General features: G+C 35.8%; 3 protein-coding genes and 1 pseudogene across 3 annotated transcripts; 2 read left to right on the forward strand and 2 right to left on the reverse strand.

The window, feature by feature from the left end:
- Nucleotides 1-593: 593 nt before the first annotated feature.
- On the forward strand, nt 594-6,410 carry LOC132275916 (beta-galactosidase). The gene is made up of 18 exons (XM_059777116.1): nt 594-1,060; nt 1,261-1,356; nt 1,501-1,613; nt 1,920-1,986; nt 2,090-2,182; nt 2,285-2,428; nt 2,805-2,893; nt 3,028-3,133; nt 3,292-3,379; nt 3,552-3,670; nt 3,768-3,929; nt 4,166-4,338; nt 4,470-4,579; nt 4,742-4,851; nt 4,956-5,066; nt 5,327-5,437; nt 5,596-5,801; nt 5,885-6,410. Exons 1-18 carry the CDS (start codon nt 902-904, stop codon nt 5,991-5,993), a joined length of 2,166 nt encoding a protein of 721 aa, XP_059633099.1. The 5' UTR covers nt 594-901; the 3' UTR covers nt 5,994-6,410.
- An 88-nt stretch (nt 6,411-6,498) lies between these two features.
- On the reverse strand, nt 6,499-11,196 carry LOC132275917 (uncharacterized). Its single transcript, XM_059777117.1, has 6 exons — nt 10,969-11,196; nt 10,691-10,877; nt 10,119-10,308; nt 9,049-9,252; nt 7,845-8,144; nt 6,499-7,758 (listed from the first exon to the last, which is right to left on the reverse strand). The coding sequence occupies exons 1-6, from the start codon at nt 11,167-11,169 to the stop codon at nt 6,753-6,755; spliced, it is 2,088 nt and encodes a 695-aa protein (XP_059633100.1). The 5' UTR covers nt 11,170-11,196; the 3' UTR covers nt 6,499-6,752.
- Nucleotides 11,197-13,329: 2,133 nt separating this feature from the next.
- On the forward strand, nt 13,330-18,804 carry LOC132275918 (putative disease resistance RPP13-like protein 1). Its single transcript, XM_059777118.1, has 2 exons — nt 13,330-17,301; nt 17,575-18,804. Exon 1 carries the CDS (start codon nt 13,368-13,370, stop codon nt 17,223-17,225), a length of 3,858 nt encoding a protein of 1,285 aa, XP_059633101.1. The 5' UTR covers nt 13,330-13,367; the 3' UTR covers nt 17,226-17,301; nt 17,575-18,804.
- A 130-nt stretch (nt 18,805-18,934) lies between these two features.
- On the reverse strand, nt 18,935-20,097 carry LOC132278140 (probable polyamine oxidase 5; annotated as a pseudogene).
- Nucleotides 20,098-22,605: the final 2,508 nt, after the last annotated feature.

The following is a 22,605-nucleotide window of genomic DNA, read 5'->3' on the forward strand; positions in this document are numbered from 1 at the left end:
GTGACCTTTTTTTGAATGCTACCAACTGATAACTTGTTTGTTAACATGATTCTATCACAAACTAAGAAATATAAACTAACTATTATTATCAAGCATAAATATCTGAATAACAATTTTCTGTTAACAAAAAAAAATCATTTGAAAAAAAGGAAAAGATATTTTGATAGCTATATATACTTAAAATCTGGATTTGATAGTGGATAAGGACAAAAGTGTCTTTTACATCCATAATTTACCTTTGAAAATAAAATAAAAAAATGATGATTATTAATCCTCTTTTATTTACCTTCTTAATGGACACACACAAAACATGCATTTGGTTTTAAAAAAACCAAAGGTAAAAAGATATATATAGTATATATATATTTCACTTTTTTTTTTGGCAGATATTAATCTAGCCACACTTTTGATAAAAGAGTAACAAATATTATAATCCACAAATAAGCAAAGCCAAAAGAGAAGAAATTTAATTGGATAAAATTTAGTTTCGTGTCAAAGAGGGTGAGTCCAAGGCCCCACTTAACGAAGTAGTGGGTCCCACTATCCTTAAAATGTATAAAGGCAGTTGCCCACCATCCCATTTCTCTACACCACATTAAACCAAACTCACCATCCACCCTACACTTACTCTGCAACTCTCTTTCTCTATCTACCCCCTCCTCTCTCTCTCTATACATTATATATACATAGCATTACATACATATATATATATATATATATAGTAATATTACATATTTGTTTCTCTCAAAAGAAACAATAAAGAAGAGCAAGAAAAAGAAGACAAGACACAACTCTGTCATTCTGTCTCTATACTTCCTCTGTTCGTTTTCTCTGTGTACAGAGAAAAATTCGAAAAATTGACAAAAAAGACAAAAAAGCATACAATTTGAATTTGAAAAACATGTTGAGAATCAATATGTTACTTTTGATGCTCTTTTTTTCATTGGTTTGTTCTTCGGTCACAGCCTCTGTGTCTTACGACGACAGAGCCATTCTCATCAATGGAAAAAGAAGGATTCTCATTTCTGGCTCCATTCACTACCCTAGAAGCACTCCTGAGGTACCCATACCCAACAATGTTATATGCATATATACACACATACATATATAAATTGTTTATTTCTGCAATTTTTTTATGCCTTTTCCGTATTGGGTATTTCTTATTTTGTAAATTTTTTATTTCTTTTTATCTCAGCTTTTGATTAATTTGTCTACATTTTCCTGGTGTTTTTCTTTTTTTCTTTTTTTGGGTGGTTATAGATGTGGCCTGATCTTATACGAAAGGCCAAAGATGGAGGCTTGGATGTAATTCAGACCTATGTCTTTTGGAATGGACATGAACCTTCTCCTGGGAAAGTAATGCGAAAAACCCATTTAACTCTATTTATTTATTATTATTATTTTTTTTTTTCATTTTCTTGTTTTTATTCAAAAGATTAATATTTTTTTTTCTTGTTTTTACCAAAAAGATTAATAGTTTCTTTCTCAATATTTTTGCAGTATTATTTTGAGGGGAGGTATGATTTGGTTCGGTTCATCAAGGTAGTACAGCAAGCAGGCCTCTATGTTCATCTCCGGATTGGTCCCTATGTCTGTGCTGAATGGAACTTTGGGTAAGCCTTACCATTATCATACTCTCTCCACCCCTTTTTTGTTATGGCTTCGTAAACTGTGACTCACAATTATATACACGTGTGTTATATCTATTTTTATTTGATTACATTGATGTGTATATTTTGTGATTGATGTGTATATTTAGTTGAACCACTTTTTTGAAAACGTTATTTGAACTACTTGGAAAAAGTTGAACTTAAACCGACAATTTTATACCTAATCATTAATTTTTATTTTTATTTTAATTTTAATTTTGCTATTTTTATATATTCAACCAGTCTCTTTTCTGCTCTGTTTTGGTACAGAGGATTTCCTGTTTGGCTTAAATATGTTCCGGGTATTTCTTTCCGAACAGATAATGAGCCTTTCAAGGTCAGTTATTTCGATTTTTATGTTTGTCCCTACCAGGTTACAAGTTTGTTGTTGTGTATTTATTTCTTTCATTAATTTTGATTTCTAATTGACCATTATGAAGAGAGCAATGCAAGGATTTACTGCGAAAATTGTCAGCTTGATGAAGTCAGAAAAGTTGTTTGAAACTCAAGGAGGACCAATAATTATGTCACAGGTCAGAAAATTAGCCCCATCTTGTTGTCACCATCATTCTAGAAAAAGGTAACCATTGACAAGAAAATTTATTCGAGTTCATTTTGTTTAATGCATATTACAGATAGAGAATGAGTATGGACCAGTGGAGTGGGAAATTGGTGCTCCTGGCAGAGCTTATACGCAATGGGTTGCGAAAATGGCTGTCGGACTTGACACTGGTGTCCCATGGATTATGTGCAAACAAGAGGATGCCCCTGATCCAATTGTAAGAGGCATTTCCCAAAATTTTCACGGGTTTCTTTTAGCTTCTTCTTGTCATTTTTCTACTACCATTGTTGGTTCCTTGCATGTATACTAGTTTGTGGGGTTGTTGAACAGTGTGTTGTCCACTTTTTATAGTCTTGAATGAAGTAATTAATATTCATCTCTTCTGCTTATGTTGTGATTAACTTATTATATGTAGGTTGAATAATTTGATTCGCATATCTGGTTGTGACTTGAGAACCATATTATTTCAAAGCTGGTTGAGTTGTCAAATTCTAAATGGATAATAACAAATTGCATTCTTTATTTTGATGGCAATGGCTCTTTCTTTATCTCTCTCTCTCTCTCTCAAAACTTATATTCCTTGATTGTGACAGATTGACACTTGCAATGGTTTCTACTGTGAAGGCTTCAAACCAAACAAAGACTATAAACCCAAAATGTTTACCGAAAACTGGACTGGCTGGTATGTCACGGATTCTTGCCCTATATGGCCAAAACCTTCTTTCTTTTTTTCTTTTTTTACTTTTTACCATGTTGTGTAATTACCCAGAGATAAAAAAAATTTGTTATCCTTTTTCCTTTGGTTAATCCTCCCAGGTACACCGCGTTTGGTGGTCCAGTTCCTTACAGGCCAGTAGAAGACCTGGCATATTCAGTTGCAAGGTTTATACAGAATAATGGTTCATTCATGAATTATTATATGGTAAGTCAAATTTTCACTGTGCTTCAAAAAATAAAAAATAAAAAAAAACACTCAGCTTTAGTTTTTTATCATTAGCATCTTTGTTACTAAGTGCTTTGTGTAATTTATTACTATTATGACTTTTATTTAATTTTTGAAAATCTTTTTGGTGGCTTTAGTACCATGGAGGAACAAATTTTGGTAGGACTGCTGGTGGTCTCTTCATTGCTACTAGCTACGATTATGATGCTCCAATTGATGAATATGGTATGTGTTATACAATTACAACTTAGATTATTTAGTTCTGGAGCAATTAAGACAATAGAACACACATGCACCTGAGATCATTAGCATCTTTGCTATTAGTTTTGGGACTTTTCGTGCAAATTATTATAATATGTTCCACAATTGTGATGACGGGTTTTCTATTATACACTAGGATTACTGAGGGAACCGAAGTGGTCACATCTCAGAGATCTGCATAAAGCCATCAAGCTATGTGAACCGGCTTTAGTTTCGACATATCCAGCAGTGACCTATTACAGCAAGAATCTGGAGGTTTGTTCATTTCAGAAACTATGCATATATGCTGCAGTTTTCTTCCTTCTTGTTTTTCTTCTTTGGAACTAATTCCTCATTATTATTTAATTTTTAGGCTCATGTGTACGAGTCAAAGTCCGGTTGTGCTGCCTTTCTTGCAAACTATGACCCATCAACTTCAGCGAAGGTGACCTTTCGAAATATGCAATATGACCTGCCTCCTTGGTCTGTCAGCATCCTCCCTGACTGCAAGAATGTAGTTTTCAACACTGCCAGGGTAAGCTTATGGACGATTTTCTATGACACAATATCTAAAGTTCATTCTCTCGAATCTCTCATTGATAATTTTATTTTCAATTAGTGACAAAAAGAATTTGAGAATTCTAGTCACATCAGGTGTTTTTTGCTTAAATTTTAGTATTAGGAGAATAAGATTTGGTTTATCTCCTAAGAACATGTAGGTTCAAAGATTTCTAACAATTGGTTTAACATAAGACCTGAATTTGTTTACAGGTTAGCAGCAATGGCTGGCATATGAAGATGACACCTGTGGGGTCATTCTCTTGGCAGTCGTATAATGAAGAAACTGTCTCTGCTGATGACCAAGATACACTCGCAATGGATGGGCTGTGGGAGCAAATAAATGTCACTAGAGATGCTTCGGACTATTTGTGGTACCTGACCGAGTGAGTATTCATATAACTATCATTCTCTTGTGTATTTTGAGACATTTCTGTGTTGAATTTATATAAATTAATGGTGATAGTTTAGTGTTGAAACTAATTTCTTGTTTTGTATACTCTCTTGCTCACTCCAGTGTGAATATACAACCTAATGAAGGATTTCTAAAGAATGGACAGAATCCTACTCTGACTGTTATGTCAGCAGGGCACGCTTTGCATGTTTTCATCAACGGTCAACTATCAGGTAGATGATCTTGCTTGGTATTTTACTTGAATTGGCAAAATATATTTTGTGGAATAAAGTTCAACCTCTGCCTCCATTCACTATTTTTTTTTTTTTTTTTTTTGTCCGAAAAATTTCCATTCACTAAATTCGTTAACTCATTGATTTCTATTGTTATGGCAGGAACTGTTTGGGGTGGATTAGATAATCCAAAACTAACATATAGTAATGGAGTGAATTTAAGAGCTGGTGTTAACAAGATTTCTTTACTAAGTGTTGCCGTTGGTCTTCCGGTTAGTTCTTGTTTTTCTGACATGTCTATGCCTTTTGATGTGAATGATAGTTGAGGAACATCACATTTATTAGTCTTCCTAATACCATATCTGATCAATCTCAGAATGTCGGCGTGCATTTTGAGACATTTAATGCTGGGGTTCTTGGCCCAGTCACCTTAAAGGGTCTCGATGAGGGGACAAGAGATTTGACAAAGCAACAATGGTCCTATAAGGTTTGTTTGCTTAATACTTTTTTGCATCCATTTTTTGTTGGGACTAATTTGGAGTTCCAACTACTACTTTGAAGTAATTTAGTGTTTATGAATATTTTTTAAAAAATATTGGAATGTATATGATTAAATCAGCTTTTTTTTGTGCTTAAAAAATGGATGTCAAATCCTACTCATTGCATCCATTGGAAAATGAAGCTAATTTTGTTGTAACTAGGGCCACCACAAGCTAGATTTTCACTCGCTTACATGCTTCTATGCAGGTTGGACTGAAAGGCGAAGATTTAAGTCTTCACACAGTCAGTGGAAGTTCCTCTGTTGAGTGGGTACAGGGATCAATGGTGGTTCAAAAGCAGCCCCTGACATGGTACAAGGTGAATATCATCCCGATTACCCAATAATGGGCTTTATTGCTCTTTCATAAGTTCCACATAATATATATATATATATATATATATATATATATATATATATATATATATATATAAATGAATCTATGACATTTTTTAAATTGATAAAATTGTCTTTCCAGACTACTTTCAATGCACCAGCAGGAAATGAACCATTAGCTTTAGATATGAATAGCATGGGAAAAGGTCTAGTATGGATAAATGGTGAAAACATCGGACGCCACTGGGCTGGATATAAAGCACATGGTAACTGCGGTAACTGTAACTATGCTGGAATTTTCACTGAGAAGAAATGCCTTAGCAACTGTGGACAGGCCTCTCAAAGATGGTAAAAAAAAGTCTCTTACTTAATTCTGTGTCAGTTCTGCTTCTGCGTATTCATGTAACTGTAATGAGTTTTGAAAATTTCAGGTACCATGTTCCACGTTCTTGGATCAACCCAACTGGAAATTTGTTGGTTGTGTTTGAAGAATGGGGTGGTGATCCGACTGGGATGTCTTTGGTCAAAAGAACTCCTTGATAGAATCTGTCTGCTACTATCGATTATATGGCTTTATACTTCTTAGTCTTTTAGATGATTCGAAAGCTTAGTCATCCAAGGTTGCAAAGCTATTTTGTTGGTTCGATTAGGGGTTCAACTGTAGTCATATTACGAATACCTATGGCCAACTATAGAATATGATTGATCTTATAAGTTTCATCATGTATATAAAAAAGCTTCCACCTAGCAGTGAAGTACCCAATGCTATGTAAAAGTTGAAGGGGCTTCCAACTATATGCGAAGGCTTCAGTTTATTGAAGTTCATAGGGTAAAGCATTAAGCTTGCGGGAGAATAAGTCTTCTTATGTAGCTGTCTTAGTAGCAGAAGCAGTTGCATAGCTTTCTTTGTAAGAAATATTAATAAAGTTGCCTTACAGAGAGCATTTGGATTGCCTATTTTTGCTGTTGTTTTACTTTACTGATGCAATTATTGTATGAGTGCATCTATGTGCTTCTTATACGAGCCACGATAATGTATTTAAAACCAAATTTATCTTTTTTGGTTCCATAACTTCTACCATGCACTCAGAAATTTGGTAGATGAGCAGAGAGAGGTGACCTTGCAACAAGAATGAGAGACTTATTTGAGAACAATGTAAAGAAAAAGAGTTTGCTAACTTGCAAAGACTGATGATCAACAAGAATACAAAATATTGCACATATTTACAGATTAAAATAAACAAAAAACAATCATTTCCATACAAGGATTACAAAAATGCCTATGCTTCACAAATCTCATCAGCAGGACGATAGTTTGTTACTCAAGGCTTCAATGGCATCATTCAGATCCTCGGATCCTTGAAATACATCTCGACCTTGATGTCTCCATCGTACCAGTCTACTGTAAAGATCCCTTAGCATCATGAGTACATTATCTTCATCAATATTGAGTTGGAGTAGCTTCTTAATACATTTAAACAAGTATTTGCCAGTCCTCTGCTTCAACCGGCAAATAGAGTCTATTCCACCCTCTTCAGTATCAAACATTGAAGCTGACATACTCTCAACAACATCAGTTAAGCGGAATACAAGGCAGGCTCCTGCCACAGCTTCCTTTATATTACACTTGTCAAAGTCTTCCTGCTCTCCAGCAATCCATTTTCGATGGTTCAATCCAGCAGTCTGAGTTTCCGTCAACTGCAGTATGGAACCAGTTACAACATAATGCAGCAGCAGCTCACATCCATCTTCATTAATGCCAGTAGAATATCCAATCAAAATGCCTAACGGGATTTTCCTAAACAACACACTTTGCTTAAGGCTAATCCCACATGATGATTTTGCTGCAAATGATGCAGAACTGTTGACAATTTCATTCCAATATTTGATGTAAATGTCTTGAAATTCCTGGAGCCAGTATTGGATAGTTCTACAATCAAATTCCTTTAAGAGTGGACTTTCCTCACTGATGTCATGAAATTTGGGTTTCTTGAGTTTTTTCTTGTAGCCAGCTTTTACTTTGTAATGGTTATCTGAGCTAAATAGCTTGAGTCGCCATGACTCTGATATTCTAATCAGAGAATCAACAAGCAGATTTTGATGAGATTCACTGATGGGGCTCAGAATCCATGCAATGTGCCTTGCAGCAGAAGCAGAAAAACAAGGCAGATCGATATCCTGAGATTGTTCAGTTTCAGCAGCCCCTAATGTGCATTCTGAATGGAAAATATCTTGATTGTTTTTCCCAGCAAAGAGCAATAAAGAAGCGAAAAAGAACCACTCTGGGAAGTTCATTGCCATAGCCCTGTTATGCAACAGTTCAAACATGACCTTTTGGTGGTGGAATCAAACCAGCACAACAACAATGTTTGAGGTAGAGTGAGAATATACCACATAGATTTGTGACCTATCATTGCAAATTTTGTCGCATCTTGCTTAAGAGTTGAATCAGAATAACTTTTAGCATTGGGAACTGGTTTGCTTGTACTGTGAACCAAGTGTAGAAAATTTTCAAATGAGAGTGGTCCAGCCAAAGTCCTCATCAAGTGGTGTTTTTGCGGAAAGTATGCATGAGAAGAAGGTAAATTTGACCCCACTTCCATAGTTATGCCCCACCACGTTGGTCTGGAAATTACATCAAGTATCAGCCGGACTAGCTCAATTTGAAGCTCTAATACAGTAGCCAAGCCCCTGTTATATACAGCCAACCCAAACCAGTAAGTTAAAAAATAATCAAATATAATTGCTTATTTGGCAATACAAACTAATGTTATATTATTGGATGAAAAAATTAGAAATTACAAAAAATTTTAAATAAGTGATACAACCTGCCCACAAAGTCATCTAATGACTCATTTAAAATTACGTAACTTTCAGAACCTATCTCTTTTCTAAATTAGAGAACACATGACCAGTATGATGCCTTAAATGATTGTATTGCTAACCAAAAATGTGAAAATGACAACACTGACTAAATAAAAAATTATATGCAGTTAATTAAATGTAGATAATATGAGAACTTTTACACTACACAGAAAAAACATGATTGATCTACAGAACAGGTATAACGAATTTGACAGCGCTTAGTCAGAAAGCGTGGGTCCCATTCAGGAAAACAGAGAACATGGTTATAAGTTGGGGAAATTTTTTTACATATAAGAGTAGCTGGATTAAGTTTCCTGTCAACTGCAAGGTAGAGTTGCCAACATTGTAGGAAACTGTAAAAATCACGTCCAAATGGAAACAATTTTTGCAAAGAATCAGATTCGATGTTGATTATTTTTAGATATACTATTATGACATGTAGAGAACTTTCTATCAAGGATAAGACATTTCTGACAAACAGATGCATGCTGCTGCTGGATTTTTCATAGAACTATAAGCAATAGGTAAATATTCAACACGGAAAGCATACAAACTGGTATAAAGGACTTCTTTGGCCAACTTTTCTTATAATGCAAAAGCTGTTGAAAAAATCATTAGAAGTTTTATATGAACACAAGCTAAAGTCCATAACATATAAATGAATTTTCAGTTCCTTCAAGCATGATAAAAGACCAAATAAGTTACAATGCAAAAATCATTAGAAACTTACGTCATCAGAAACCAGTTATGTAATAGAGCCCTGGTCTCGATAAACATAGCAGGAGTAAGTGCCAAGCATAAAAGTATAAGGCGCCAATCTGTCCTCTCATAAAATACAATATTCAAACAAAGAAAAGGTCTTCTAATAGCTTCTTGCAATATTTGTAAGAGATCATTCTTTAGAATTAGAGGGTCAAGATACCACAGCAACAGCCTGCAAAGATGAAATTATATTGGTAACAATAAAATATGATGGAGAAGAGACTTAATCAGATTACACCAGTAAAGCATTCTTAAATCATGCCATTCCCTTTAATTTCCATTCAATAGAAACCTTTAAGGGCATTCATGAACTTGGGCACCCAAACAAATGAGCTCTGAAACTTAAATGTACCATCCCAAAACGCTTCCACAAATCAAGAGGCTTTTAAGAAAGGCCTCTTAAAACCAATGGGCCAGTGGCCTAGCGGTACCAGCCCCCTACTTCCCAAAGGAGGTAAGGGGTTCGAACCTCGGTGGAGGCATGTGTATGTGAGTACCAACTAGGAAAAAAAAAAAAAGGCCTCTTAAATGCAAGGAGGAAAAACAGGTTACTTCAGCCCAGTGTATTCACAAAGTTCCCTATCGTATATAACAAAACTAGGGAATAGGATTGTTGGTGAACGCACTGTCAGATAGTTAGCCTCAATAGGAGGGACAAAGTATTTTCTTGAATTTAATTCATCAGTATTCAGTAGGACAGAAGATAAATTTATGTGTTGTTAACCTTCCATCAACGATAAGGCAACTGATCCAAACAACCACCAAAAAAGAAGAAGAAGATGAGCAACACGAACACTCAATGTAGCACGAGTCATGACAAACATAATAAAGATAGCTATTCCGATGTGGGCTTGCAAAGCATGGTTTCCATATAAAGTTATTATGGGGTTTAAGAATATTTATTCTCACACTGAGTGCAGGTCGTACCTGCCCTAGACAAGGGGTGGAATCAACTTACACCTTGGCTAGAAACAAAAGCATGAAAACTAACATTCTATTTTAAACTAAACAATGCAACCAAATACGAAGAGGACGCACCTCAGTGGTATTTCTTCGTTTCTAAGAGAGATTTCCTTTTGCAAATGACAGAGCAGCTTTGAAACAGCTAGACTTCTTCCTTCGATTGATTTTACATCAAGAATAGGTGTCAATTCTAATACATAACGAAAGCAAGATGCTGATACTGCAACTCTTACAACAGCATGCAATAGTGTATGAGAAAGCATCCCTGCACCATTAGGAACATATTCAACAATGCAATTGACATCAGTAACATGTTTCTCATAAGACCAAATGAATTTAAACATCAAATTTAAATATTTAGTCCCTTCACAATTCAGGAATATTACAACATTTACTTTGCAATTGAAACTTACAAATTTTGTTGTGTTTGGCATATTATATTGCCTCTTGATTTAATCTTAAATAGGATTTTCAAAGCGAAATAAATATGTATCAAGCATCAAACAATAGTATTTAGAGCATTAGTGTAATAAAAGACACTACTTTGCAAATGTAAGTTACACAATAACACAGTTCTTTAAGAAGTATGCAATTCTGAATGGAAAATATCTGTAAATGACAATCACATATCAATTCCTCAGACCCACCATGTCCATCCAATCTCCCCAAAACATCAGCACAAAATTCGATCAATTCTGCACAATCACGCCTCGAGATTGTGCTACCGATTTGCAAAACCTCTTCTTTCTGAAACCGCAACACCTTGCAAGCAATTGTAGAAGACAGAACAGTAACAATTGTCCTCACCAGATATTCAATCCCTGAATCAAAGACCTAAACAATCACATATATAATATATTAAATTAGATGAGTGTCTAAAACCCCAACCGATAAATCTTTGGCTGTCGAAATTATGAGGACTGACCTGTGGTGCTCTAAAGCCCATCAAAGAGAGCGCAGTGTCCAAAACCCTAACCCTAGAATTTTCGTTCAGATTGAGAGAACAGTTCAGATTTGAAATTAAGAGATCACAGGTTTGATCTTCATCACCGACCGTTGTTTTTAGGGTTTGGAGATTTGATGCGAGCCTCGCGAAGAGATCGGTTATTTCTGGTAATCTGCTCATTTGACAGAATCTGACGGCAACGGAGAGCGAGCGATAGCAGGCAAGTGAGATTCGATTCCCGCCAAAAGAATGCTTACTTTAAAGGGTCGTTTATGGGCAGCTGACTCTCAATATTGGGCTTTACGGAAGCTCATTAATGGACTTTAGACCCACGGGATTGGGCTGTGTGAGCATGTTGTAAAACTTTCACCGTCTTTGTATAGACATTGAAGCCCAACGTAGGCATAGGCTGAGCGTAAAGTGAATTAAATTAATATGGGACGAAGTTATTAAAAATAATTTTTAAAAATTAAATATAATTGATAAAATGACGTATAATATGAAGCATTACTTAACATACGAGATAATTTATAATTTTAAAAAATACGTTCTAAGTAGAAATTTCATAATTTAGGTAACCATTATTTATAAACATACGTTAAATAAAATTGTTATCAAACAAAATAACAGAAATGTTATTATTATTATTTTAGTAAATATTATTATTTTTTTTTTGGTTCAAACAGCAACCCAAAATGGACCGTTAAGGCTAGGAGGACGACGATGGTGATTGAAGAAAATCGCCGCTCAAGCGACCATGGTACAGTACCCAATTCTGAAGTAAAGAATCAAGTTGGTTAGTCCATTCAATTAGATTTTCATTTCCATAATTTTCTTTTTCTTTATTCAATGTTAATAGGTTTCAAAGTCATTAGGATATGATTTTTTTTAATAAAGAATCGACCGGAAAAGATGGATCCATATATCCGATTCTAAGTAATCGGGATAGTTTTATTTTTAATTTGACAAATTTAGATTCGTATATGTATCCGAAGTTGAATCTCGATTCAATTTTATATATATATATATATATATATATATATATATATATATGTACGTGTGTGTAAATTAGGAAGAATTCAAGCTGAGGCCAAAGCTTGTTTCTTAGCTAGCTGAGTATTTGCTCGTCTTTGTTGTCCTACCTACTTATTAGGCAAGTAGGGAAGATGTAAGAATATATATGTATACGTATATCAATTAATATTTGTGGTATATCGATGCTATCTTTTTAGATAAGTGTTTTTATTTGTAGAAAAACTATTATTAGTTTATAATTTGTGTATTTAAGGGTCATTATTTAGTCACTGAAGAAAGTAGAGTACCTATGGAACTTCGAATCCTGAAAACGACCAGGAAAAAATCTTTTTGTTTAATTTGCAGTCTCTTATAATGTTTTTATTATTGTAAAAGTAAAACCTGTAGTACATGTATATATATTTACTAGTACTGATATATATATTATATAAGTATTGGGATAGAATAATTAATATGAAAAATAAATATTTTTGCCAATCGATTTTTGTCACATCGATTTGGCAATCATTGAGGTAAACCACTCTCGAGTAAAAAAAAATTCTTCTTATTTATTGGAATCGTGGTTCCTGTATAGTTTGATTAGTGATTCATTTTTAAGTCATACACGTGATTCGAGTTTATATTAATTTTGTCCAAATTCGTTACATTGCCACCAATACCGACCGTCACCACCACCGGCCACTGTGAACCATGATTGGAATCGCACAAAATATCTATTTATCTGTCGGTGTTGGTACCATTAGTCAGTAGGCCCTTTTTGAATTCTTTGTTTAATGTAGTGGATTTGCAAGGCAAGTGGTAAGATGAAGGTCATTATGATATATGGAAGAACAAGTCAAGTCAATGGGAGAGATATATACATATATTATATATGTTAAATTAAAAAGCTTGCTTACTTTGATGGTGATCACAAGCTTGAGATAACCAGTCGCCTCACCCAACTTTTCTTTCCTGCACTTCAGAAACTAGAAGAGAAACTAAAGATGGTTTGGTGGGAGGCTGTTCTTTCTCCAGCACTTCAAGTTCTGTTTGACAAGTTAGCTTCTGGGGAAATAATGGTGTTCCTACACAGATTAAACATCAATGAATCTCTGATTGATAAGCTCAAGATTGTTTATTTCACCAACACTGCGGTGCTCGATGATGCAGAGGAGAAGCAATACAACAACCCATCTGTGGAAATATGGCTGGACATGCTTAAGGATGCTGTTTATGAAGCCGAGGACACACTGGACGAATTGGCCACGGAAGCTCTGCGATTCAAGTTGGAGTCCAGCTCTCAGACCTTTGCCAATCAGGTACGCAATTGGAACTTTGCTTACTTTAATCCATTTAGTGAAAGGATGGTGTCAAAGATTGAGAATGTTATTGAGAAATTGGAGTACATTGCGAAACAGAAAGATGTTCTTGGCTTGAAAAATGATGGCGAAGGGAAGTTTGGGGTCTCACAAAGAACACCCACTACTCCCCATTTGATTGAATCTCATGTTTACGGTCGGGATGGTGATAAAGAGGAGATAATTAAATTGTTGTTGGCTGATGATGAAATGGATAATACTGATCCATTCTGTGTGATTCCCATTTTGGGAATGGGTGGGATTGGCAAGACCACTCTTGCTCAGACGGTCTATAATGATAAGAGAATGGATGAGTGTTTTGATGTAAAAGCATGGGCTTGTGTGTCTGATGATTTCAATGTGATGAATGTAACAAAAGCCCTTCTTGAGTCAGCCACTAATAAACCATGTGATACCATGAACCTGGAACTACTTCAGAGTAGTTTGAAAGATAAATTGAGCAAAAAGAAATTCCTCATTGTCTTGGACGATGTATGGAACGAAAATTATGACAATTGGCATGTTCTGTTGCTTCCTTTCATGGTTGGGGCTAAACGAAGTAAAATCATTGTGACTACGCGTAATGAAGAGGTTTTATCAGTCACGAACACTCTTCCGCCTTATTGTCTGAAGGAAATGTCAGATAATGCCTGTTGGTTGTTGTTCCTGCACCATGCATTTGGAAATAGAAAACCAGATGTGTTTCCAAGTCTGAAACCAATTGGAAGACAAATAGTGAACAAGTGTAAAGGGTTGCCTTTGGCTGCTAAGACACTAGGAGGTCTGTTGGGCTCCAAACTAGATACTGATTATTGGTATAAAATTTTGAATAGCAACTTATGGGATTTGCCACCCAAGAAAAATGCCATTCTTCCAGCACTGAGGTTGAGCTACCATCATCTCCCGACCAATTTAAAGCGGTGCTTTGCATATTGTTCAATATTTCCAAAGGACTATGAATTTGATAGGAAAAGCTTAGTCTTGCTATGGATGGCCGAAGGTTTTGTGCAGCAAATTGAAAAAGTTAAGAGAATGGAAGAAGTGGCTGATGGCTATTTTGCTGAATTATTATCCAGATCATTGTTCCAAGAGTCCACACAAAGCAAAGCACGATATGTGATGCATGACCTAATCAACGATTTAGCTCAATTTGTGTCAAGAAAAATGTGTATGCGCTTGGAGGATAAGGAGGAGAAAAATAAGCAGCACGAAATTTTTGAAAAGGGTCATCATTTTTCATACATTCGCACCAAATATGATGTCTTCAAAAAATTCGAGTCATTATACGAAGTGAGGCGGTTACGCACCTTCTTACCATTAGCATCATCACTTGGAGGTGAATTCTGCTATTTAACTAAGAAGGTCGTGCATGATTTGTTGCCAAAATCAAGTTTTTTACGGGTGTTGTCTCTGAGTGGTTATTGCATTAATGAACTTCCAGATTCTATTGGCAATTTGAAACACCTTCGGTATCTTGATCTCTCTCACACAGAAATCAACAGCCTTCCTCGATCTGTAAGTACACTTTACAATCTACAGACATTGTTATTATGTGAATGTATCCATTTGACCGAGTTGCCCATGGACATGGGAAATTTAATTAACCTACGACACCTTGACATCAGTGGAAGTGGTATAAGAGAGATGCCACTGCAAATAGATAACTTGAGGAGCCTGCATACATTGCCTGAGTTTATTGTGGGCAGTGATAGTGGCTCCGGGATAGGCAAGCTGAGGAACTTGGTGCATCTTCAAGGAAGACTTTCTATATCAAGGTTGGAAAATGTGGCCAATGCTTGGGAAGCAAGGAGAGCCAATTTAAAGGACAAGCAAGACCTTAATGAATTAATGGTGGAATGGAGCAACAATTTTGACGAATTGAGAAATGAAAGTGTTGAAATGGATGTCCTTGAAATGTTACAACCACATCAAAAGCTAGAGAAGATTACTGTTAAATGCTATCGTGGTACAAGATTTGCATCTTGGTTAGGGAATCCCTCATTCTATAAGCTGGTGTCTCTAAGTTTTGTCGATTGCGAAAGATGCATGTTCTTACCACCACTAGGTCAACTACCCTCACTCAAGAAGCTCCTCATTAAGGGAATGAATGGAGTGAAGAGTGTTGGTCCTGAGTTCTATGGGTATGGTCTTTCTTCTGTCAGGCCTTTTCCATCACTGGAGCTGCTATGTTTCGAGGAGATGCCAGAATGGGAAGACTGGTCTTCTTTTGGAGGTGAAAATTTTGAAGGGTTCCCCAGTCTCCGTGAGCTTTATATAGAGAGATGTCCCAAGCTACAGAGGGAATTACCCAACCACCTCCCTTCCTTGACAAAACTCGTGATACATGAAAGTGAGCAGTTGACTTCTTCACTTCCAAGGCTTCCACTGCTTCATGAATTAGAGTTAAAAGAATGTGACAAGGCATTTCTGGGTGCTGCACTTGACCTTACCTCACTTGCTTCCTTGGACATCAATTTTATTCCAAATTTGACATATCTACCTGCAGGGTTGATACAATGGTTAGCACGACTTGAACGGTTAGTTATTGTTGATTGTTTTGATCTAATGTATTTAGCACAGAATGAGGTTGGATTACAACACCTAACTTCTCTTCAGCATCTGGTGATTCGAAACTGTCCATTACTCGTTTCCTTGTTTGAGGGAGAGCAACAGCTTCCTGGCAAACTGGAATATTTGGAACTAGATTGTTGTCATATGTTGGAGAAGCTGCCATTCGGATTGCATATTCTTACATCTCTCCGTGAACTGACAATCAAGGATTGTCCAAGACTTGCATCATTTCCACAGACAAATTTTCCATCTAATTTAAGAGGTCTTGCAATCCGAAGATGTGACCTAGAGTCATTACCTGAAATGGTTGTTAATGACAGAAGTGCATCTCTCGAGTGCTTGTACATCAGTGGGTGTTATAACCTCACTTCCTTTCCGAGAGGAGGTGTGGAACCCATTCTCCCAACCACTTTCAAGGAGCTGACCATCGAATATTGTCCGAACCTAGAGTCCCTTCCTGAGGGGATAATGCACAGCAACAACATGTCTCTTGAAGTACTAGAAATTTTTGACTGTTCTTCAATCATGTCCTTTCCAAAAGGGCAGCTGCCCACCACATTAAAGACACTTGCTATTTCAAATTGTTCCAAACTAGAGAGCCTAGCAGATGTGATGATGCAAACAATTTCTCTTGAGTCTCTTCGGATTGTGAAATGTACGAATCTTAAATTCTTACCCAGCAGCTTGCACAATCTAGCACATCTTGATTATTTTGAAATTGATGGGTGTCCTGGTCTTGTCTCCTTTCCACAAGGAGGCCTTCCCACAACCAGCCTCAAAAAGGTTAATATAATTAATTGTGAGAATCTGAAGTCCCTGCCAGAGAGGATGCAATACGTCACATCTCTTCAAGAACTGCAGTTATCTGATTGTCCGAGCATCATATCCTTTCCAGAAGGTGGTTTACCTATTAACCTCATATCATTAGAGATCAAGGATTGCAAGAACCTTACGCCTTTGTCCGAGTGGGGTTTGCATAGACTCACTTCTCTCAAAAGAATGATCGTTTATGGCGAAAATTCAGATCTTGCTTCTTTTCCAGAGTGGCTGCTTCCTTCTACCCTCAGCACTTTTCACATCGAGAGGCTTTCCAGTCTGGACTCTTTAACCTGGCTGCAAAATCTCACCTCTCTCGAGGAACTGAAAATCAAGGATTGCAATAGTCTCCAGTCCTTGCCAGAGTGGCTGCCGTCAACACTTTCTTATCTAGAGATCAGCCACTGTCCTCTGCTTGAGCAGCATTGCGAGACGAATTGGGCCAAGATAGACCATATCCCCTGCATTGTGATGTAAACTTTGATGATGAGTTGATTTCAGTATAACTGCGTTTTGATCCACAAGATAAAAGAGATGCAACCATGCTAATCAGGTACATTACGAAAAACCATGTCATACATCTTGGATGATAATGGAACCACAGCAGGCTATAGTATTTTCAATAAGATCAAGTCATCGAGCATGATATAGTTGATATGCACTCAATCTTGACATCTTTATGCACGTTTTTCTGATGTAAAAATCCTACTCTTACATTAAAAATATTTTATATTCATTCTCGAATTTAATTGTCTAATTGTTTATTTCTGTTAATTCAATTCAGAGCGTTCTTTCTTGATAGGGTGAAGTATTATCTTTATGATAGGTAATTCAGCAAGTGGAGGTGTTAAAGCTTGGGGAGAAACATCATGTTACAATATTGAATAGACTTGGCAGTTAAAATAACAGGTACATGTCTGTTTAGTCGCTTTCAGCTTTATTGAGTTTGTTCATTATTAAAAATTTTCCTTCTTTTTCTGTAAACATGTTGGTTATTACTTATTTTCTCCTTGTAGCATGTAATGTAGTTTTTTTTTTTCCTTGGGCAAGTCGTGTAATGTTGTTTTGACTCAATGATATCACCAACTCTAATGCTCAAGATCCTTTAGTGATCTGGAACCTCCTATCTTAAATGTAAGCAACTAAACTTGCACACGTACCAAAATCTTATCCTAGCAAGTCCTTGATTTAACATGTCACAAGTCACAACCATTCGCCAACTTGGATGTTCGTGGAGGCTCTGGAAAGTTGGCCATTTTATAGAAGGTCTTAACTATCTCTATCTACCACACGGCCGAATCCATCAAGCTTGCACTATCACACACCAGCGATTCAGGTTACGATGTCATTAAACTCAACCATAAACATTTGGCAGTAAGTACTAAATATACTTCTAGAGAGACTATGGTACTGTGGTAGCACTTAGAACTCCCCATGACTTCTTTTTATACATGAACCTAATCCATGAGATCTGCAATCATGGGTAATTCTCTCAATGGTTTAAATCTCATTCTCCTCGATGTATCTTGGACCAATTTTCTATAAACTTTTCGTTAAAGGATCTACCAGATATGACCTCATAAATTCCATAAATATCCAAGAATTCCTGGTAAGTTGTCTTTCAATGTAATGCCTAATATGTATGTGTCTCTTTTCATTGTACAGTTTAATTTTTGTTCAAAGTGCAGGATATAAATGGAGACAGATGTGTCCGCAATGGTATGACTACCAGTAGTCTCCTAAGCCACTCTGCTTATATACCTGACAATTTTAGAGCAACAAACTCGGATTGCATGGTAGATTTAGCATTACATGTTCTTTTATTATTATTATTTTTAAACAAGGGTTCTGAAGGATTTTTGTGCTAATACTGCAACAACTATTCTCATACACCAAAGGAGAGATTATGTTGAAGAAGCCTATTGGCTTCTCTAAGGCCGCCAAAGTATGTAGAATAGTTAGTTCTATGATTTGCTTCCCCCACAAGCAGAATTTGAAGTGGAGAGGAAACTTTAGACCCATAATTCGTGTTCAGAGGCAATGGTTCAGCCATGGTGTCTAAATCGTTGCCACCTGATCCCACCGTGTTTTACTATAAGACACCAAGAAAAGTGGGTTGGTGCCTCATTGGCTCTTCAAAACCTTAATGAAATTTGATTTTTCTTTCTTAGAGCTTCCGACATAATTCACATTCCTGTTGCATATTTTAGGGGATTAGAATCCAATTGGCTTTGGGAATTCAACAAGAAGCTAGAGATTATTGTTGAGACCCTATTCATAATCTCTTCACTTTTGAGAGACTCAAGCTCAAGAGCTACTTTGCCTGCAAACCGAGATAGCAGAACACTCAGACTTGCCATAGATTGGACACAGAAATTGTCCTCCTCATCCACCAAGGAATTTTTGGTGCCTTAGTTCGGACTCTGATCAATAGAAAGCCATTTTCTGAAATGGAAACTTGCTGCAATTTTTGCCTTTTCGATCACAGGTTGGAGTCAATTGCAAAAACAACTTGTCAACGACCCCAAAACCAAGCCTTGAAATTGCCTGTATTAGAAGTAGGAATTAGAAGATCAAACATACCTGAATTTTAGTGAATTCCAGCTTTGAGTACCCCCAGTGAGAGTTATAATGGCATGATTGGCATACATGACTGATCCATCATCACCAAAACGTAGCTTCACAGGCATATTGTCATGACCACTTTCCACTGTGACACTGTCAATTATCTTCGACCATCATGCTGTCATATGATTCTTGTAGCCTTTAGGCCTAATTGGATCAAACCAGTTTTTAGTACAGGAGCTAATGACTCAATTATGATCATATAATATAACCTTTGGCAATGGTTATCCCTTTTCCAGGTAACAAACTGCACTCGCATTGTAATCTAGAATTGACAGATTACCTACCGATGCTAAGTCCTTCGAGTGTCCTCGTGCATTGCAGAATTGGTTTCTTTGAGCAACTTTAGGGTCTTACTATGATAAACTTCAGCTAGCAATGGCCAGTGGCTCATCCAAAAATCCTCCACACACTTTTGTAAAGAAACAAAGAGAGTTCACTGAAGAAACTTGTGAGAATGAATTACTAAAGAGGAATACCAACATGCTAGTGGCCTCGCGGTGCCAGGCTCCTACTTCCTTCCCAAAGGGAGATCAGGGATTCAAGCTTTGGTAGAGGCATGTGTATGTAAGTACCAATTAAAAAAAAGAAAATTTACTGAAGAGGAATATATAAGGAGTCTTGATGTTCGTCTCGAGGGAGGGACTCCTTTTACATTATTTATTCTTCTAAAAAAGACAGGTCCCTACTTCTCTTCAACTCTACTAGTAATTGCCAATACCATATCAATGACCAAGACTCTTCAAACCTCTCAGTCCCCCTCAGCCCCACTGCGATATATCATATATTAATTATATATATAGATATATGACTTTTATGCAAAAATACATATATACTTGTGTAAGTCTTCCATACTTTAACATGCTGTGGGTTACTCGGGAAGGTAGAATGTGTTTGGTGTCAAAACCAGTAGCTGATAATCCCTTTCACCAACCTTGCATGAAATATTCGTTAATGATGGCCTGCCAACTTAACAAATCTTGATTAGACTATTGGACGTCGATTAATGGACCGTCTAATTCAACCAAATAATCACTTGTATCAACATTAATTCTAACAACTTCATGGATGGATTTTTGTATATGGTATTGTTTTTGCTGTCTCCTTCCTTTATCCGCAAGTTATTTCCTGGTTAATTCTATTATAAAGTATTATCAGTGTGTTTATGTATATCAGTTTATGTAATCTATGCCTTTTCTTTAAAATAAAAATAAAAATCCCTTAAGAATTAGGACATACTATAAACTAAAGGATGAAAAATGTAGTTGAAGCCCTGAAGGATAGAATTGACTAGTAAATAACTTGAATGTGATAATCATGAGTAAGGGTTTATTTTAAATATGATTAGTGACATTTACTGATTGAACAATGATTTGTGAACTCGTTAGTTGAGACAAGTACAGGGGCTTAGAAACCCAAGAGCGCATCATTAATTTGCATTAGTTATATGACTTAAGGGTAATGCATCATTATCAAAGCTTAATCAAGACAAGTAGAATCCTCGAGTTCCTAATACTACTCCACATATCTCTCTCTCTCTCTCTCTCTCTCACACACACACACACACTGGAGTGACTGCAAAACTTGAGTGCAATTACTTTCCGAAAAAAACAAACTTGAGTGCAATTGGGCAGAACCATTTAGTGTTTAAACAGCCTTCTAATTGCAATCGTGGTCGTTTCTTCAGGTCCAATGGGTTCAAGTTGACTTTGAGCTCTCTAAAATGTAATCTTACGGAAAATAGTTTTTAAATCGATTTCTCAAACTAGATGACTCTTGGAACTCACCTCCCACTGTGGATGGTGAAAGGGTTTTTATCGTTTTGTTGCAGTGAATTCAATTAGAAAAATAGGTCGTTCAAATTTTAGATGGCCTGGCTTTGTTGCAAGATACAAAATCTAGATAAAATCCAGAATTACGAACAAAAAATAAACATGCGACATATAAAGAACACGAAGATGTAGCGAGGTTCGGCAAAGCCTATATTCACGGTGAAGATTCGACGAAAGTTTTCATTATACGATATTTTGGAGATTACAAGTTTCAACCCCACTTTCTCTCTCTCAGTCTATTTCACTCTAAATCCTAAACTTCCTTATATATCTGGGTAAAAGAGAATATTAATTATGATTCACCACACGAATCGCACCAAATTCGAGCCATAACATTACAATTTTTTTTTTTTTTTCTGACTAGTTCACGCTAACCAAATGAATCCTTACAGATATGAAATACTCCAGTAATATGTGTGTGTATGTATATATATATTTATTTAATGTACGAAGAAATTGCTGCATCTGTTTCCATTATTAGCGGTCAATGCGTATAGACCTTAACTATAATATTGTCCACTAATTGAATACTGTATTCTCTTTTGGTAGCTTCACCTAACCTATGCTCTCATCAAACCCTAGTTGTCTGTAATCTTGAAAGCAATACAAATCCGTATAGTTTGGTATGGACATTAATATTTAATACTAAGTCGTTGGACAAATGAATGGGTTTGAAAGCAAGAGATTTGAGTTTAAATAGAATATATAATAGTTATTGAAGTTGTACGTATTTTGGAGTTCTACAGAAATGTCAGTATCAAAGACAGTGAAGGCTTGTTTTTTCACAACATTTTTCAGCTAAAATTCTTGATGGCATAATTTTCAAATAATTCCTTACACTTTATATTTATTATTTGAAACCCATACAAATATATGGTTCCTAAATATGCATGCACATTGTTAGAACTTAAATCCAAATTATTAAATATAAATTTAAGGTATCAAATAATTTAACCAAAACATATTGGTTTCCCATCCTTCTCTCTAAATGATTTTTAGTTATAGCATAAATTGAGCTCCTTGTTAAATTAGAAGTTTGATAATTAAACATGTAGGCCCGTTTGGCAGGGGTTATGTTTTTTTGTTAATATCAAAACAACTGTTTTGTTGTAGAAATATTTTGGGTAAAAATCAAAATCATGTTTGGTAATAAAAATTTGTTTTCAAATTTTCAAAAACTTGATTTAATTTCTCCGCTATAATACCAAAATATACAATATAACCAATTTGGTGATATAAATTTTGGTCAAAAAATTCGATATGTTATGAATTATTCCAAACTAATATTAGTCATCCCAAATATAATATGAGTTCTAATTTAAAAATTAATATTAAAAAAATAATATCATAGTATATTACAAATATAGCCGTAATGTCTTATTATGAGTTAGTTCATATAT

Source organism: Cornus florida, unplaced genomic scaffold (assembly GCF_030987335.1).
Source record: "Cornus florida cultivar Cherokee Brave unplaced genomic scaffold, ASM3098733v1 CherokeeBrave_3.0.0_Hap2_Chr10, whole genome shotgun sequence".
In the NCBI taxonomy this organism is placed as follows: domain Eukaryota; kingdom Viridiplantae; phylum Streptophyta; class Magnoliopsida; order Cornales; family Cornaceae; genus Cornus; species Cornus florida.

Bases quoted from the DNA above. Each gene is read 5' to 3' on its own strand.
- LOC132275916 (XM_059777116.1), top strand. From the start codon at position 902: ATGTTGAGAATCAATATGTTACTTTTGATGCTCTTTTTTTCATTGGTT. The intron at 3,134-3,291 runs GTAAGTCAAATT...TGGTGGCTTTAG, and splicing joins CATTCATGAATTATTATATG to TACCATGGAGGAACAAATTT. The intron at 3,380-3,551 runs GTATGTGTTATA...ATTATACACTAG, and splicing joins TGCTCCAATTGATGAATATG to GATTACTGAGGGAACCGAAG.
- LOC132275917 (XM_059777117.1), bottom strand. From the start codon at position 11,169: ATGAGCAGATTACCAGAAATAACCGATCTCTTCGCGAGGCTCGCATCA. The intron at 10,878-10,968 runs GTCAGTCCTCAT...GTGATTGTTTAG, and splicing joins TGGGCTTTAGAGCACCACAG to GTCTTTGATTCAGGGATTGA. The intron at 7,759-7,844 runs GTATATTCTCAC...GTTGCATAACAG, and splicing joins ATAGGTCACAAATCTATGTG to GGCTATGGCAATGAACTTCC.
- LOC132275918 (XM_059777118.1), top strand. From the start codon at position 13,368: ATGGTGTCAAAGATTGAGAATGTTATTGAGAAATTGGAGTACATTGCG.